Here is a 16325-nt window from a genome sequence, read left to right on the forward strand (position 1 = left end):
TCTTTCTAGAGTCTCAACATCTTTTTTATAGTGTGGTGACCAAAACTGGATGCAGTACTCTAGGTGTGGTCTTACTAAGGCTTTATAGTATTAGTACCACCCTTGATCTTGATTGTATCCCTCTGTTAATGCAATTTAGGATTGCATTGGCTTTTTTTGGCAGCTGCTGCACAGTATTGGCTCCTATTTAATTAGTTGTCCACTAAGACTCCAAGATCCCTCTCACAGTTACTGCTATCAAGCCTGGTTTCACCCAGTCCAGTGGTGAAATCTGAACCGGTTTGCTACCAGTTCGCTGGCTGCACATGCATATGGACAGTATTTACCAAAAGGAGACTTGGGAAGGTAAGTAGAACAGCGAAGGGGGGGGGGGATCAGCTGTGCCGCGCGATTTAGCTTCGCTAGAAAGCAGGATTTCCTGCTTTCTAGCAAAGCTAAAACGTGCGGCACAGCTGATCGTCGGAAATACCACTTCGGAGAAACCGGTAGCTTTTTTAAACTATCGGTTTGCCCGAACCGGAGCGAACCGGTAGCATTTCACCCCTGACCCAGTCTATATGTGTACTTTTGGTTTTTCTTGCCTAATTTTAAGACCTTACTTTTCTCTACATTGAATTTTATTTTGTTAGATAGGGCCCAGGGTTCATGTCTGTCAAGATCCATCCGGATCTTGAGCCTATCTTCTAGAGCAGTGATGGCTAACCTTTTTGCCGTTGCGTGCCAAAAGCTTTTGGCACGCGATGGCACGGTGAGACTGGAAAGCCCGGTTTTTTTGCCCTCTCCAGGCTCCAGGGGCTTTCTAGGAGCCTGTGGAGGGCGAAAATGGCCTTCCCCACCCACCCCCGGAGGCAGGAAATAGCCTGTTTCCCGACTTCCTGTGAGCTCAGAAGGCCCGAAAATTAGTCGGCCAGCACGCGCATGCACTCTGGAGCTCAGCTAGGGCAATACTCACGTGCCCACTGATATGGCTCTGCGTGCCACCTGTGGCACGCGTGCCACAGGTTCCCCATCACGGTTCTAGAGTGTTAGCTTTTCCTGCCAGCTTGGTATCATCCATCTTCCAGTTGCCAAGGTCGACAGACACTGTAATAGATGAAAGTAAACAAGGGATAATTTCGTACCTCTTCTTTTTTTTGTAGTTTTTGCTATTCCTCAGCACCATTTAGCGTTCAGTTCTCTCTCCTCCCTACTAACATGGATCAGAAGGAACAGAGTTCACGGGGCGGGAGAGAGATAGAAAGAAAGGCAATTTTACTATTTTGAAGACAAAAGAGAAAACAACAAGCAGGGCCCTTGGTCACTCTACTTGTCCTTGCTTGTTTCTTTGCTGTGGATGAAAATGAAATAAAATAAAACACTCCTGAGTCTTCGGAGAGGGGCGGCATACAAATTGAATGAATGAATGAATGAATGAATGAAGAAAGGAAAGGGAAGGAAGGAAGGAAGGAAGGAAGGAAGGAAGGAAGGAAGGAAGGAAGGAAGGAAGGAAGGAAGGAAAGAAGGAATAATGAATGAAATGCACACAAGGCGGCCCTTCGAAGGGGAAATGCTGCTGGGGAAGGAAGGAAAAGGTGGGGTGGATTATTTTGAGAGAAGGAATCTAGCCCTCTTTTGTGTAACGCCTTTTATTAAAAGGCAGCTTGCGAAAGCTTCAATAGGAGGGAACCCTCTTCAAGGGGATTGGACTAGAACAGGGGTCAGCAACCCGCAGCTCTGGAGCCGCATGTGGCTCTTTCATCCTTCTGCTGCGGCTCCCTGTTGCTGGTCGGCTCCACAATTGATAGGGCTTTCGGTTAGGACAGGTAGAGGAAAAAGGATGCCGCGCTAGGAGGAGACTCTATGGTGGGGGAACGGACTTCCAGTTGGGAGACGAAAAAGGACTCTGTGCTAGGAGGAGACTCTATGGTGGGGGAAACGGACTTCCGGTCGGCTCCAGAATTGAACGGGGGCTTCCGGTTAGGACCTTTGGGGCTTTTTGAGCGTTTAAGGTTGCCGGCCCCTGGACTAGAACGGGGTTCTCCAACCTTGGCAACTTTAAGACTTGTGGACTTCAACTCCCAGAATTCCTCAGCCAGCTTTGCTGGCTGAGGAATTCTGGGAGTTGAAGTCCACAAGTCTTAAAGTTGCCAAGGTTGGACTAGAAGACCTCCAAGTTCCCTTTCAACCCTATTTATTCTATCTTCTTTGCCGAGGGGAAAAAAAACACACAAAAGGCACCATCCTGTGTTCAGAGACACCCTTGTTATAATTTCTGTTGGCTCAAAGCAGATTTTTTTTTTTTTTGCAATTAAACCTGAGTGGATCCTTTTAGTCCTTTTCGTTCGGCTGTGAAACATTAGGGAACATGCAGTGGGCTCCTTGGGGTACTGCCAGGGAGTCCCTCTTTGTTACCGTGCCTGACATCAGAACAGCACTCAGGGTCCTTTCCCATTATTTTAATGAGCACTCAATGTGCTCTCCGATCCCCCTCCCCTCCTTGAAAGCCATTTACAAGAGGTAGCAATGCTTTCCAACATCATAAAACAGGCGCCTGTATCTTTCTTTCCAAACGTCGACCGGCCTTTTTGCTGCCAAGTAATTTTCAGCCAATTGTCCCGTCCTTTGGCCTGTTTCTAGGTGATGTTCTTGCACCCAAAACTTTACTTTGTGGGCTCCTTGGTGTTCTCTGAGCTTGGAGGTTTTCGTGCAAGACCTTTCATTAACCAGCTAGGTAACATCATCGGTGCTAGAAGGGAGAGGTGTTTGTGGAGTGGAGGAGGAGGAGATGATGATGATGATGATGATAGGTTCTAGTCCTGCCTTAACCATAAAAGCCAGTGGATGACTTTGGACCAATCACCAGGAGAGAGTGAGTTCTAGTCCCTCCTTAAGCATGAAAGCTGCCTGGGTGACTTTGGGCCAATCACCAGGAGACGGTGGGGGACTTTAGGCCAGAACAGGAAAGAGTAAGTTCTAGTTCCGCCTTAAGCATGAAAGCCGGCTGGGTGACATTGGGCCAATCACCAGGAGACGGTGAGTTCTAGTCCCGCCTTAGGCATGAAAGCCAATTGGGTGACTTTGGGCCAATCACCAGGAGACGGTGAGTTCTAGTCCCGCCTTAGGCATGAAAGCCGGCTGGGAGACTTTGGGGCAATCACCAGGAGACGGTGAGTTCTAGTCCCGATTTAAATATGAAAGCCAGATGGGTGACTTTCTGACAATCACCAGGAGAGAGTAAGTTCTAGTTCCGCCTTAAGCATGAAAGCCGGCTGAGTGACTTTGGGCCAATCCCCAGGACATGGTGAGTTCTAGTCGCCTAAGGCGGGACTATGCCTATGCCTATGAAGGCCTCCTGGGTGATTTTGGGCCAATCCCCAGGAGAGAGTGAGTTCTAGTCCCTCCTTAAGCATGAAAGCCGGCTGGGTGACTTTGGGCCAATCCCCAGGAGAGAGTGAGTTCTAGTCCCGCCTTAGGCATTAAAGCCTCCTGGGTGACTTTGGGCCAATCACCAGGATAGAGTGAGTTCTAGTCCCGCCTTAGGCATGAAAGCCGGCTGGGTGACTTTGGGCCAATCACCAGGAGATGGTGAGTTCTAGTCCCGCCTTAAGCATGAAAGCCGACTGCGTGACTTTGGGCCAATCCCCAGGAGAGAGTGAGTTCTAGTCCCTCCTTAAGCATGAAAGCCGGCTGGGTGACTTTGGGCCAATCCCCAGGAGAGAGTGAGTTCTAGTCCCTCCTTAAGCATGAAAGCCGGCTGGGTGACTTTGGGCCAATCACCAGGAGAAAGTGAGTTCTAGTCCCTCCTTAAGCATGAAAGTCGGCTGGGTGACTTTGGGCCAATCCCCAGGAGAGAGTGAGTTCTAGTCCCGCCTTAGGCATGAAAGCCTCCTGGGTGACTTTGGGCCAATCACCAGGAGAGAGAGAGTTCTAGTCCTGCCTTAAGCATGAAAGCTGCCTGGGTGCGAATCAGTTTCTCTCAACCCAACCCACCTCCCAGGATTGTTATTGTGAAGAAAAAGAGGATGATGACGAAGTATTAGGTATGTTTGCTGCCTTGAGTTACTTATATAAAGCAGCAAAGGTGAGATAAAAAAATAAAGTAAAATAAAATAAGATTCTCTTCCTGCACCGACAAAGAGCCTTTGCCTGGTTCTGTTTTAAGCGCAAGCCTTTTAAATAGCTTTCAGCAACCTCTCCCTTTTAAGACCGACATACTTTGCAAGTAGCGTTTCCCCCCCTCGCCCTCCCCCTTTAGGCAATTGAAGGAAGGAGTCCTCTGCCCCCCAACCGTGTTTACTAGACCATAAACATGCTTGGTGGAACAGCGTGATCTGCCAAGCAGCCTTTTTAATAAACGTCAAGAACTGGAACTCCCTGGGTGTTAATGGAGCTTCTGTGCCGCTATGCAGAATCGGTCCCTGTAACATAGCACGGAGGCAGCTGGTCTGACACGAGGGATTTATTTTAAAAGGAATACTTCAGAACGGAGAACCCAGCAAACGAAAGCTGGGCCTTGAGAAGGAAGCCCTCTATAGTATTAGAAAATTGGAGTTGCTCGGATACCAAATAAGGGAAATACTGCACAACAAAGGAAAAAGGAGGAGAGGCAGAGAGGAGGAGAGGGGGAGAGAGGAATGGAAGAAAGGGGAAGGAGAGGAAGAAAGGATAGGGGACAAGAGCAGGAGAGAAGGTGAGAAAGGGGGAAAAGAGGGGAGTGGGGGAGAGGAAGGGGAAGTAGGGGAGGAGAGGAGAGGAGGAGGAAGAAAGAAGAAATGGAGGGAGGGAGAGAGGAAAGAAAGAAGGAGAAGAAGGTTTGTTGTGAAAAGAGAGGGTAGAAGTGCAACCCCAAATGTAATTAAAATGTCTTAATTTTTTGCTTTCATTAGGAAACAATATGTATATATATGATCAATTATGGATAAGAGAATGTACATTTACAATATGTGTTGTGACCCAGGCCCAAGTAAGTAGTAGGAAAATCAGTCGGTGAAAAAGCAAACAACCTTTATTCGAACTGCTGAGAATTACTTCATTCCCAGCATCGTTCAACTCAATTAAAGCAAATTCCTCCCAACACAAATTCCTCAGTCCTATCGCAAACCTTGGTCCAATTGGGCAAACTGCCAAAGACCTTTCTTGGCAAACATTCAGAAGTCCTGGATACAAAAATAAATACAAGACGTAGATGAAGAAGAAGAAGAAGACGAAGCTACCAACGTTGTTTTCCGGCCAAGCCCAAACATCGTTGCTGGTCTGTTTTAAGACTTATGGGAGGGCCAATCATCTCTTGGCCTTACTCCTGAGTTGTCCTCTTTGCTTGAGCTGCTCTTGCCTTCTGGCAGCTCTTCTCATAAGTGCACTAGGAACAGGCTTCTCCTGTTCCTCTGCCTCTCTGCTGTCAGCCTCTGGAGACTCTGGAGTCCGCACCTCATTCCCCGATGGCCCTGGCCCCATCTCTGCCTCCGACGCAGAGCCCTCATCCGGGCCTTCCCCCGCCTCCAGGACTGGCCCATGTTCTTCCTCAGCCTCATCGCTGTCCAACTCCACTGCCAGCTCCGCAGGCTGCTGGCGGACAACAACAATATGTGTATAAGAAATAAAATTAAAAAACTTAAAAGAGAGAGAGAGAGAGAGAGAAGGAAGCCCACGTTCCGGTGGTCTTTCTCCATGGTGCTGAGCGTCTTCGGCTGTGCTTCGGTTAGATTTCCCCATTTAGAGGCAACCAGACTTGGTATTTAGCCGGTTCGGATCGGTTTGGGCGAACCGGTGGAGGAAATTGTGGATGGGCCTGCCCACCTGCCCAGGCTCTATGCCCATGATGGGGAACCTATGGCACGCATGCCACAGGTGGCACGCGTAGCCATATCCCTATGGAACCAGCTGCCCCCTGAGATAAGGAGAATCCAAGACCTCGGTGCCTTCCGCCGTGCCCTTAAAACTTTCTTTTTTCATCAAGCCAGGCTGGCTTAACATATTTTTAAATTTTTAATTTTTAATTGGTTTGTCATTTTAAACGGGGGCCAGATTAATATATATTTTTTAAATTGTTCTTAATGTTTGTATTGTATGTTTTTATCTGGCTGTACACCACCCTGAGTCCCTTGGGAGAAGGTGCGTTATATAAATTTGAAATAAAATAAAAATAAAATAAAAATATCAGTGGGCACGCGTGCTATTTTCGGGTCTTCTGGGCCCACCAGAAGTAGGGAAACAGGTTGTTTCCTGCTTCCGGGGGGGGGGGGGGAGGGAAGGCCCATTTTTCTTTATTACCTGGCTCAAGGGCCTCTCTAGGAGTCTGCAGAGGGCGAAAACAGCCTCCCCCCCCCCCAGAGGTTTTCTGGGGGCTGAAAACGCCCCATTTGACAACTTCCGGTCCCAGCTGGCTGAGGAATTCTGGGAGTTGAAGTCCACAAGTCTTAAAGTTGCCAAGTTTGGAGACCCCTGACTTATAGCATCCCTGTCAAACGGTCGTCCTCTTCAAGACTCTTGTTTTGACCAGAAAGATGTTCCTGGTCTCCTTAGCTTATCTTCTCCTTCCTTCTCCTCTGCAGGTTGTTCTGGAGCGAACGCAAAATAACCAAAGCTCGAGAATGGTTTCATCGGACCGTGAAGATCGATTCTGACCTGGGAGATGCTTGGGCGTTTTTTTATAAATTTGAGCTTCAGCATGGCACCGAGGTAAGGAAAAGGTTGCATAACTCAAACATGGACTTTATGGAAAGACTCACCAGCTAATTGGAGAGAGTTGGCTTGGTGACCTTGGGCCAATCACCAGGAGATATTGAGTTCTAGTACTGCCTTAGGCATGAAAGTTACTGGGTACTTTGGGTCATTGGCTAGGACACTGGGAATTCTAGTCCCACTTTAGGCATGAAAACTAGTTGGCTGACTTTGGATCAATCACCAGGTGATAGTGAGTTCTAGTTCCGCTTTAGGCCTAGAAACTGGCTAGGTGACTTTGGGCCAATCACCAGGACATGGTGAGTTCTAGTCCCGCTTTAGGCATGGAAACTGACTAGGTGACTTTGGGCCAATCACCAGGAGATGTTGAGTTCTAGTACTGCCTTAGGCACGAAAGTTACTGGGTACTTTGGGTCATTGGCCAGGACACTGGGAGTTCTAGTCCCACTTTAGGCATGAAAACTAGTTGGCTGACTTTGGATCAATCACCAGGTGACAGTGAGTTCTAGTCCCACTTTAGGCATGGAAACTGACTAGATGACTTTGGGCCAATAACCAGGAGATGTTGAGTTCTAGTACTGCCTTAGGCATGAATGTTACTGGGTACTTTGGGCCAGGACACCGGGAGTTCTAGTCCCACTTTAAGTGTAAGAGCTAGTTGGGTGACTTTGGGCCAATCACTAGGTGACAGTGAGTTCTAGTCCCGCTTTAGGCATGGAAACTGGCTAGATGACTTTGGGCCAATCACCAGGACATGTTGAGTTCTAGTACTGCCTTAGGCATGAATGTTACTGGGTACCTTGGGCCAGGACACTGGGAGTTCTAGTCCCACTTTAGGCGTAAGAGCTAGTTGGGTGACTTTGGGCCAATCAAGAGGAGATGGTGAGTTCTACTACTGCCTTAAGCATGAAAGTTACTCAGTACTTTGGGTCTTTGGCCAGGACACTGGGAGTTCTAGTCCTACTTTAGGCATGAAACCTAGTTGGCTGACTTTGGGTCAGTCACCAGGTGACAGTGAGTTCTAGTCCTGCCTTAGGCATGAAAGCCAGTCAGGTGACTTTGGGCCAATCACCACGGGACTGTGGGTTCTAGTTCCGCCTTAGGCATGAAAGCCAGCTGGGTGAATTTGGGCCAGTCACTTTCTCTCAGCCCAATTCTCTTCACAGGGTTGTTGTTGTGGGGAAAATAGGAGGAAAAAAGAGTATTAGATCTATTTACCCCCTTGATATTACCCGACACTTTTCTGACATTACCTATAAAGTCATAAAGGCAGGATAAAAATACAGAATTGCAAGAATTTTAAAACCCTGTACACAGTGGTGAAATCTAAATTTTTTTACTACCGGTTCTGTGGGCGTGGCTTGGTGGGGGGAGGGGTAATGTGACTGGGTGGACGTGGCCAATTTTTTTTAAACTTTTAAAAGCATTTTTTCTACAACCTCTTCGGTGAAGAGGTTGTAAAAAAAATGCTTTCAAAAGGCTCTGACAATCCCAGCTGAGTTGCCTGATCGGCCGAGGCTTTTTTTCTTTTAAATGCCTCTGATGATCAGGCAACTCAGCTTGGATCGTCAGAGGCATTTAAAAGAAAAAAAGGTTTTTTTTTCTTTTAAAAGCCTTTGACGATCCCAGCTGAGCCGCACAATCATCAGAGGCTTTTTTTTTTTTTTACTTTTAAAAGCATTTTTTCAGCCGAAGAGGTTGTAGAAAAAATGCTTTTAAAAGTAAAAAAAACAGCCTCTGATGATTGTGTGGCTCAGCTGGGCGGGGGGGGGGGGGGTGTTTGCTACCGGTTCTCCGAACTACCCACCTCCATCGCTACTGGATCAGGCGATCCGGTCCGCACCGGGAGCATTTCACCCCTGCCTGTATGGCTAAAACGAGCTTTGCCCCTCTCCCTTTTCCCATCCCGACGTAGGAACAGCAGGAAGAGGCGAGGAAGCGTTGTGAGAACGCCGAGCCGCGGCACGGCGAGCTGTGGTGTGAGGTCTCCAAGGACATCAGCAACTGGCAGAGTAAGATCGGCGAGATCCTGCTGCTGGTGGCGGCCAAGATCAAGAACACGTTCTAGAAGAGGCGAGCCGTGGAAGCCCTTGGGGCCCAAAGGAACTCTGCTTGGCTGACCCCCCCTCATCCTCAGAGCATCGAAAGAGAAAGAGCGCCGGGTAGCAGTGTGTGCTCCAGGCCGCGTCATCCTGACAGCTGACAAGTCACAAGGACAATGGACTGTATACGAGACGTTTTGTATATATAGCAGCTTAGCCATTCTGAAGGGCAAACCCCAGGAACTTTTAACAGTCCTAGCTGACGGGCAGACAGATGTTTCCTCTGCTGTCTGAAGTCTCCTGGTGTTTGTTTTGTTTTCTCCAAATTCCTTCGAGAAGCTTCTGGCCCTCCTCTAGACCCATCGTTTTCTAATATTCAGCTTGCCTACCTAAATTCTCCTCCTCCTCCTCCTCCTCCTCCGCCTTCTCTTCCTCTTCCTCCTCCTTCTCTTCCTCCTCCTCCTCCTTCTCCTCCTCCTCCTTCTCCTCCTCCTCCTCCTCCTCCTCCTGCTACTTCTCTTCCTCTTCCTCCTCCTCCTCCTCCTTCTCCTCCTCCCCTTCTCCTTCTCCTCCTTCTCCTCCTCCTGCTCCTTCTCTTCCTCTTCCTCCTCCTCTTCCTCTTCCTCTTCCTCTTCCTCCTCTCCTCCTCCTTCTCCTCCTGCTCCTCCTCCTGCTCCTTCTCTTCCTTCTCTTCCTCCTCCTCCTCCTCCTCCTCCTGCTCCTTTTCTTCCTCTTCCTCCTCCTCTTCCTCCTCCTCCTCCTCCCTATTTAAAGAGTGCTGTCTATTTTTCTACCGGAAAAAAAACAAAACCCACAATGGGTTTTAAATCCCCCCATTTTTGTGCCACAAAATTCTTCTATAGGAATCCTCAACTCGGAATTTATCTTTGACAAGAACAGAGTCAGAAAACCACCAGACCAGTTAGAAAGCGACACTTGGTTTTAAAAGTCTGTTGACGCACGGAAAGTGGCGGGAGAAACAGGCAGAGTTGCCACAGGGAAAACTGGTTAAGACGGACCATCTTGTCAAAAGGCTTTTGAAAAAACAAAACAAAATTGAAATAAGGTATACTGTTCTCACAGGTTTCCCCCACCATCCCTTCCCCTCCCTTCCCTTTTCTCTCTTTGGAGGTCTTTTTTTTTTTTTTTTTGGGAAAATTCCAAAAAAAAAAAAATATTCTTTGGAATTTTAAACAACTGTGCTTTCAAATCTGTAGAAGAATTATACCAAAATGCAGGAAAGAGTAAGTGAGTGAGTGTGTGTGCATGGGGGGGGGGGGAGGGATGTGTTTAAGCAACAGATTATTTCCTAAAAGGAGCAGATAGACCTAAAGAGCGAGTACTGTATGAAAGCAGAAGCTTTTTGGTGGAAGGAAAGGGGTATAGTGACAGGCTCCTCACTGTAGTAGTATAAAAACAACGCCTAAACAAACTCTATTTAAAATTGTTCTTCTCATAGCAATAGTTTTTGATCTAGTATGTTTGAAACATTTCTTTCTTTCTTTTTTTTAAAGAAAATGCATTCCTGGTTTATCTCTTCCCTCCTGGGAATTTCCCTTCCTCCCCTTCAGGAAAATTGTTTCTGTGTATTAAAACATATCGGAATGTTTTCGCATGGCATCCTTGTTTTTTTGGGGAAAAAGGATTGGACGATTGGAACACGCTGTCAGCGGTCCAAATAATGCAGTCATTGAAAACAGAACTCGGAGGCAGGTAGATTCCCCAAAGAACAATTTATTGGATGCATCATATTGGCCCAACTGGTGAAAACCGACTCTGAAAGTGCCTGCGGTTTTCACCTAATTAAAAAGTGAAAGTTTCCCTTTCCCACCAAGTCATCAGTCACATTGTCCAATAGAGGTGCCGGACGGTTGCTTAGTTACTCTACTCCTCCTCTTCCCCACCTCCTGTTGGAATGTCCTTGGTTCCCACAGAAAAACATTTTGTTTTGAGTACAAAACCCCAGCTAACTATTTTCCCTTCCCTCTCTTGTGGCAACCCTGAAGCCGTAAAAATGGCCCGGTTCGCTTCTGGGTTGACACGTGCATATAAAAACCCTGCTCACGCGTTCCCTTTGTAAATGAAATGAACCTACCATATTTTTCGGTGAAAATCTGGGGGCGTCTTATACTCCGAATGTAGCCCTGCCCAGCTTCTCAAACGGAGGTTTCAGAGGCTGAAAAAAGCATCAGAAACAAAGCTTCAGAAAAGAAGCCCCCAAACAGAGCTTCAGAGGCTTTTTTTCTGAAGTTCTGTTTCAAAGGATTTCAGAAGCAGGAAAAAAGTTTCAGAGGCAGAAAAAAAAAAAGCAAGGCACAGAGCTCACAACCAAGGAACCTGTTGCTAAAATTCACCTCTGGGAACAGCTGATTGGGGGTATTCCGGGAGGCCGATCCACCTGCCAATCAGCCTTTTTCTTATTTTCCTCCCCAAAAATTAAGGTTTGTTTGTTTTGTTTTCTTTTGTTTGTTTTATTAAATTTATATACCGCCCTACTCCTGAAGGACTCAGGGGCGGTGAACAGGCACAGAATAAAATACAGAAATACAAAAGTTAGAAACAATTTAAAACCAAATTAAATAATTCAGCCCAAGACAATTAAAAATCCCAATAATTTAAAACAAATTAAAATTTCAGTTTAAAAAATTAAAAAGAAAGGGGAGAAAAATTAGGCCAGGTCGGCTTGCTGGAATAAGAGGGTCTTAAGAGCACGGCGGAAAGTGCGCAGATCCGGGATCCTCCGTATCTCCGGGGGGAGCTCGTTCCAGATAGTGGGTGCCCCCACAGAGAAGGCCCTCCCCCTGGGGGCTGCCAGTCGACACTGCTTGGCTGACGGCACCCGGAGGAGCCCCTCTCTATGAGAGCGTACCGGCCGGTGGGAGGCTGTTTGTGGTAGTAAGCGGTCCCGTAAATAACCAGGTCCTAAGCCATGGAGCGCTCTAAAGGTGCTTGAAGCGCACCCGGAAGACCACCGGGAGCCAGTGCAGCTCGCGCAGGAGAGGTGTCACACGGGAGCGCCATGTTGCTCCCATAACCACCCGTGCGGCCGCACTCTGCGCCAGTTGGAGCCTCCGGGTGCTCCTCAAGGGGAGCCCCATGTAGAGAGCATTACAATAGTCCAGGCGGGAGGTGACGAGGGCATGAGTGACCGTGCGTAGGGAGTCCCGATCCAGAAAGGGATGCAACTGGCGAATCAGGCGAACCTGATGAAAAATCCTCCCGGTCACGTCCGTCAAGTGCTCTTCTAAAGACAGCCGTGAATCCAGGAGGACGCTCAAGTTACTGTTATTAACCCAGCTGCCTGCAATTTACTGCTGGTTCGAATCTCTCCAAGGCTCAAGGTTGACTCAGCCTTCCATCCTTTCTAAGGTAGGTGAAATGAGGACCCAGTTTGTGGGGGCAATAAGCTGACTTTGTATAAATATACAAAAGTATGAAGGCTATTGCTTAACGCATTGTAAGCCGCCCTGAGTCTCCGGAGAAGGGCGGCATATAAATCAAATTAAAAAAAAAAAAAAAAAAGTTGCGAGCCCTCTCTGTGGGGGCCAGCGATTCGCCCCCAATAGTCAGCGATGGCGTCAACTGACTATCGGGACGTCGGAAACCACAGCCCCTCGGTCTTGGATGGGTTGAGCCTGAGCCTGTTCCTCCCCATCCAGATCCGCACGGCCTCCAGACACCGGGACATCACTTCAAGGTCATCGTTGGGGTGGTTCGGGGTGGAGATGTACAGCTGGGTGTCATCAGCGTACTGGTGGTACTTCACCCCGAAACCACGGATGATCTCGCCCAGCGGCTTTACATAAATGTTGAACAGATGGTGCGTCTTATACTCCAAAAAATACGGTATTTGGAATTAAAGCGTATTCAGTCGTGACAATGTCCATTTCTCCTTTTGCATTTGGAGTGGTACTGACCGGCCTAAAGGTTGTCCTCCACTTACAACCGTAAACAATCCAATCGACCACTTGATGGGCTCTGGGTCACCCTGGGATCTCCAGAACCAGGTCTTCAGAAAGAGTGTCAAAGTAGGGGCCAACCATAGGGAATTTAGGAACTCTTGAGATAATTGGACTTCAGCTCCCAGAATTCCCCAGCCAGCATGGTAAATAGAGTCTGGTAGCAAATTCAGAAAATGTGGCCAAGGGAAAACAGGAATGGGAGCGTCGTAACTCTGAACCTGGTTTGTAAGTGTTCTTTTTCTGGATCTGTGGTAACTTTGAATGATTACTAAGCAACAGGTGATAAGTCAAGGACCACATGTAACTATTAAGGTATAACCAGTGCTGTGCCCGAAAAAATTTGATTTCTTTTTTCCTAATTAAGCACCCCGCCCCTCTGGTCTCTGTTGAATTTTAAACATTTATTTTCAGCCCCTTTTCTGCAAGATTGCTTTGTGGTTCACTTCAGTATTAACTACTATTAAGAGCCTTGGTGGCGCAGCAGACTAAAGTGCTGTTAAGTAGCACCAGCTGCCTGCAATTACTGCAAGTTCAAATCTCACCAGGCTCAAGGTTGACTCGGCCTTCCATCCTTCCGAGGTAGGTAAAACGAGGACCCGGATTGTGGGGGCAATAAGCTGACTTTGTATAAAAAAGAACACCGCTTGGGGGGGCCGAAAGCCCTACTAAGCAGGTATATACAAAAAGTATGAAGACTATTGCTTAACTCATTGTAAGCTGCCCTGAGTCTCCGGAGAAGGGCGGCATATAAATCGAACCAATAGATAGATAGATAGATAGATAGATAGATAGATAGATAGATAGATAGATAGATAGATAGATAGATAAATATCTATCCCGAGAAGATTCAAGCGATAGTTTCAACATTGGCTTCTCTTTCCTGCGGTCTACAATTGCTTGAAAAATACTTAGCTTTTGCCAGTGTTTTGCCATTTTTTAAGATGGGCAGATTTCAACTCCCAGATATTCCCCGGTCAGCAATGCTGGCTTGGAGAATTCTGGGAGTTGAAGTCCACCCGGCTTAACGTTGCCAAGTTTGAAAAAGTCTGCAGAGATTCCCAGTCATCCAAATCATGGTTGTCCCAAAGATGCTTTTTCAGGAGGCAACTGGACTTCCTTGTTTTGTTTTTTTCTTTGAAGACGTTTCACTTCTCATCTAAGAAGCTTCTTCAGCTCTGACTGGATGTGGGGGAATGGAAGGAGCTATACAATTTGGGATGGACACCCTTTGAATGGTGTGGGAGTAGGAATGGATTTCCAGAGGGGAAAAAAATTGCAGACTACAGGAACCATTTGCACTACTCAGGTGGCTCTTAGGATACAGCTAAACCTCCAAGTGCTTCAATGACCCTCTTAAAAGGATGCAAATTTATTTATTTTATTTGCTTTAATTTATATGCCGCCCTTCTCCGGAGACTCAGGACGGCTTACAATGTGCTAAGGAATAGCCTTCATACTTTTGTATATTTATACAAAGTCAGTTTATTGCCCCCACAATCTGGGTCCTCATTTTACCTATCTTTGAAAGGATGGAAGGCTGAGTCAACCTTGAGCCTGGTGAGATTTGAACTCGCAGTAATTGCAAGCAGCAGATGTTAATAACAGTGCTTTAGTCCACTGTACTACAGGCTCTTGATGACCAGCTGTCTGCAAGAAGCATCAATCCTTCCATTCCCCACTATCCTGTCAGAACTGAAGAAGCTTCTTGGAGGAGAAGTGAAACATCTTCAAAGAAAAAAAGAAGAAAGTCCAGTTGCCTCCTGAAAAAGCAAGTTTGAAAAACTGAATTAGATCCATCCCTAATTTTTTTAAAAAAACCATGGCCACTCTTGGACACAAGGGGGCACTAGCGGGCTATCTCTAATTCGTTGCTGACTCCGAAAATTGGAAATTTCTGAACATATAAATTTATTTCATGCTCCTGGGGTTATAGGTCTCCTCCAGTTGGGAATGACTCAGAACGGTGTGCATCCCAATCTCTCTAAATGGAGTTTAAAGCAATAGAATGAAAAATCACCCATAAGTGTTTATTCCGGCCACTCCCCACCTCCCACCTCTGTGTTTGATGGAATAACCAAGCAACTAATAATATAATAATAATAACTATAATAACTATAATAACAATAACAATAACAATAACAATAACAATAACAACAACAACAACAACAACAACAACAACAACAACAATAATAATAATAATAATAATAATAATAATAATAATAATAATAATAATAATAACTGCTCTTTAGAAGGCCAGATCCTGAAGAGGAAACTCAAATCCTTTGGCCACCTAATGAGAAGGAAGGACTCCCTGGAGAAGAGCCGAATGCTGGGAAAGATTGAGGGCAAAAGAAGAAGGGGACGGCAGAGAACGAGGTGGCTGGATGGAGTCACTGGAGCAGTCGGCGTGACCTTAAATGGACGCCAGGGGTGATAGGGAGAGGTAAGTTTCAGCAGGTTCTGACCAGTTCTGGCGAACCGGTAGTCGGAATTTTGAGTAGTTCGGAGAACCGGTAGTAAAAATTCTGACTGGCCCCACCCCAGTCTATTCTCTGCCTCCCGAGTCCCAGCTGATCGGGAGGAAATGGGGATTTTACAGTAACCTTCCCCTGGATTGGGGACGGAATGGAGATTTTACAGTGTTCTTTCCCTGCCACACCCACCAAGCCACGCCCACAGAACTGGTAGTAAAAAAATTTGAAACGCACCACTGGTAGGGGACAGGAAGGCCTGGAGGAATGTTGTCCATGGAGTCGCGATGGGTCGGACACGACTTCGCAACTAACAACAACAACAACGAAGTTTCCTAAAGACCAGTGTGGGCATTTATAGGCAGTCCTCGACTTACAACCAATTCATTTAGTGACTGTTCGAAGTTACAACATGTGATGGCTCCCCTGGACGATGCTTCCCCAGTTATCTCTCCAGATGTCAGCTGGGGAGGAAGATGAGCCAGTTCCAGGCACATCTGGTCCAAGCAGTCGGCCGAGAGGGATTAGGCTGAAGCAGAGGTGCAGCAGTGGAGCCCAGAGGTTTTGGGTGGTGGCTTTCAAATTTTTTTACTACCAGTTCTGTGGGCGTGGCTTGATGGGCATAGCTTGGCGTGGCAAGGGAAGGAAATGGGGATCCCCATTTCCTTCCAATCAGCTGGGACTCGGGAGGCAGGGAATAGATGGGGGCGGGGCCAGTCAGAATTTTTACTACCGGTTCTCTGAACTACTCAAAATTTCCGCTACCGGTTCTGCAGAACTGGTCCGAACCTGCTGAAACCCACCTCTGACGTGACCCGTGGAACACTGCAACGGTCATAAATATAAACCAGTTGCCAAATGGCTAGATTTTGATCATGTGACCACGAGGATGCTGCAACGGCATCCTCGTGTGGATGCCGGTGTGAAAAATGGTCACAGGTTACTTTTTTTCCAGTGGCGTTGTAACTTCGAATGGTCACTGAATGAACTCAGGGGCTGCCCCAAAGAAGAGGGGGTCAAGTCAACCTATTCTCCAAAGCACCTGAAGGCAGGACAAGAAGCAATGGGTGGAAACTCATCAAGGAGAGAAGCAACCTAGAACTAAGGAGAAATTTCCTGACAGTGAGAACAATTCATCAGTGGAACAGCTTGCCACAAGAAGTTGTGGGTCCTCCATCACTGGAGGTTTT

At 47.1% G+C, this 16325-nt stretch overlaps 1 protein-coding gene across 1 annotated transcript in view; it reads left to right on the forward strand.

Moving 5' to 3' along the window:
• PRPF6 (pre-mRNA processing factor 6) overlaps positions 1 to 10311 on the forward strand; it is a 55686-nt gene extending 45375 nt beyond the window's left edge. Inside the window, exons 20-21 of the mRNA XM_087891005.1 lie at positions 6531 to 6657; positions 8576 to 10311. Coding sequence (XP_087747131.1) covers positions 6531 to 6657; positions 8576 to 8728 — 280 coding nt within the window. The 3' untranslated portion in view covers positions 8729 to 10311. The remainder of the gene's footprint in view (positions 1 to 6530; positions 6658 to 8575) is intronic.
• The last annotated feature ends 6014 nt before the right edge of the window (positions 10312 to 16325 follow it).

Source organism: Pantherophis guttatus, chromosome 3 (assembly GCF_059756535.1).
Source record: "Pantherophis guttatus breed Tessera chromosome 3, ASM5975653v1, whole genome shotgun sequence".
Taxonomy (NCBI): domain Eukaryota; kingdom Metazoa; phylum Chordata; class Lepidosauria; order Squamata; family Colubridae; genus Pantherophis; species Pantherophis guttatus.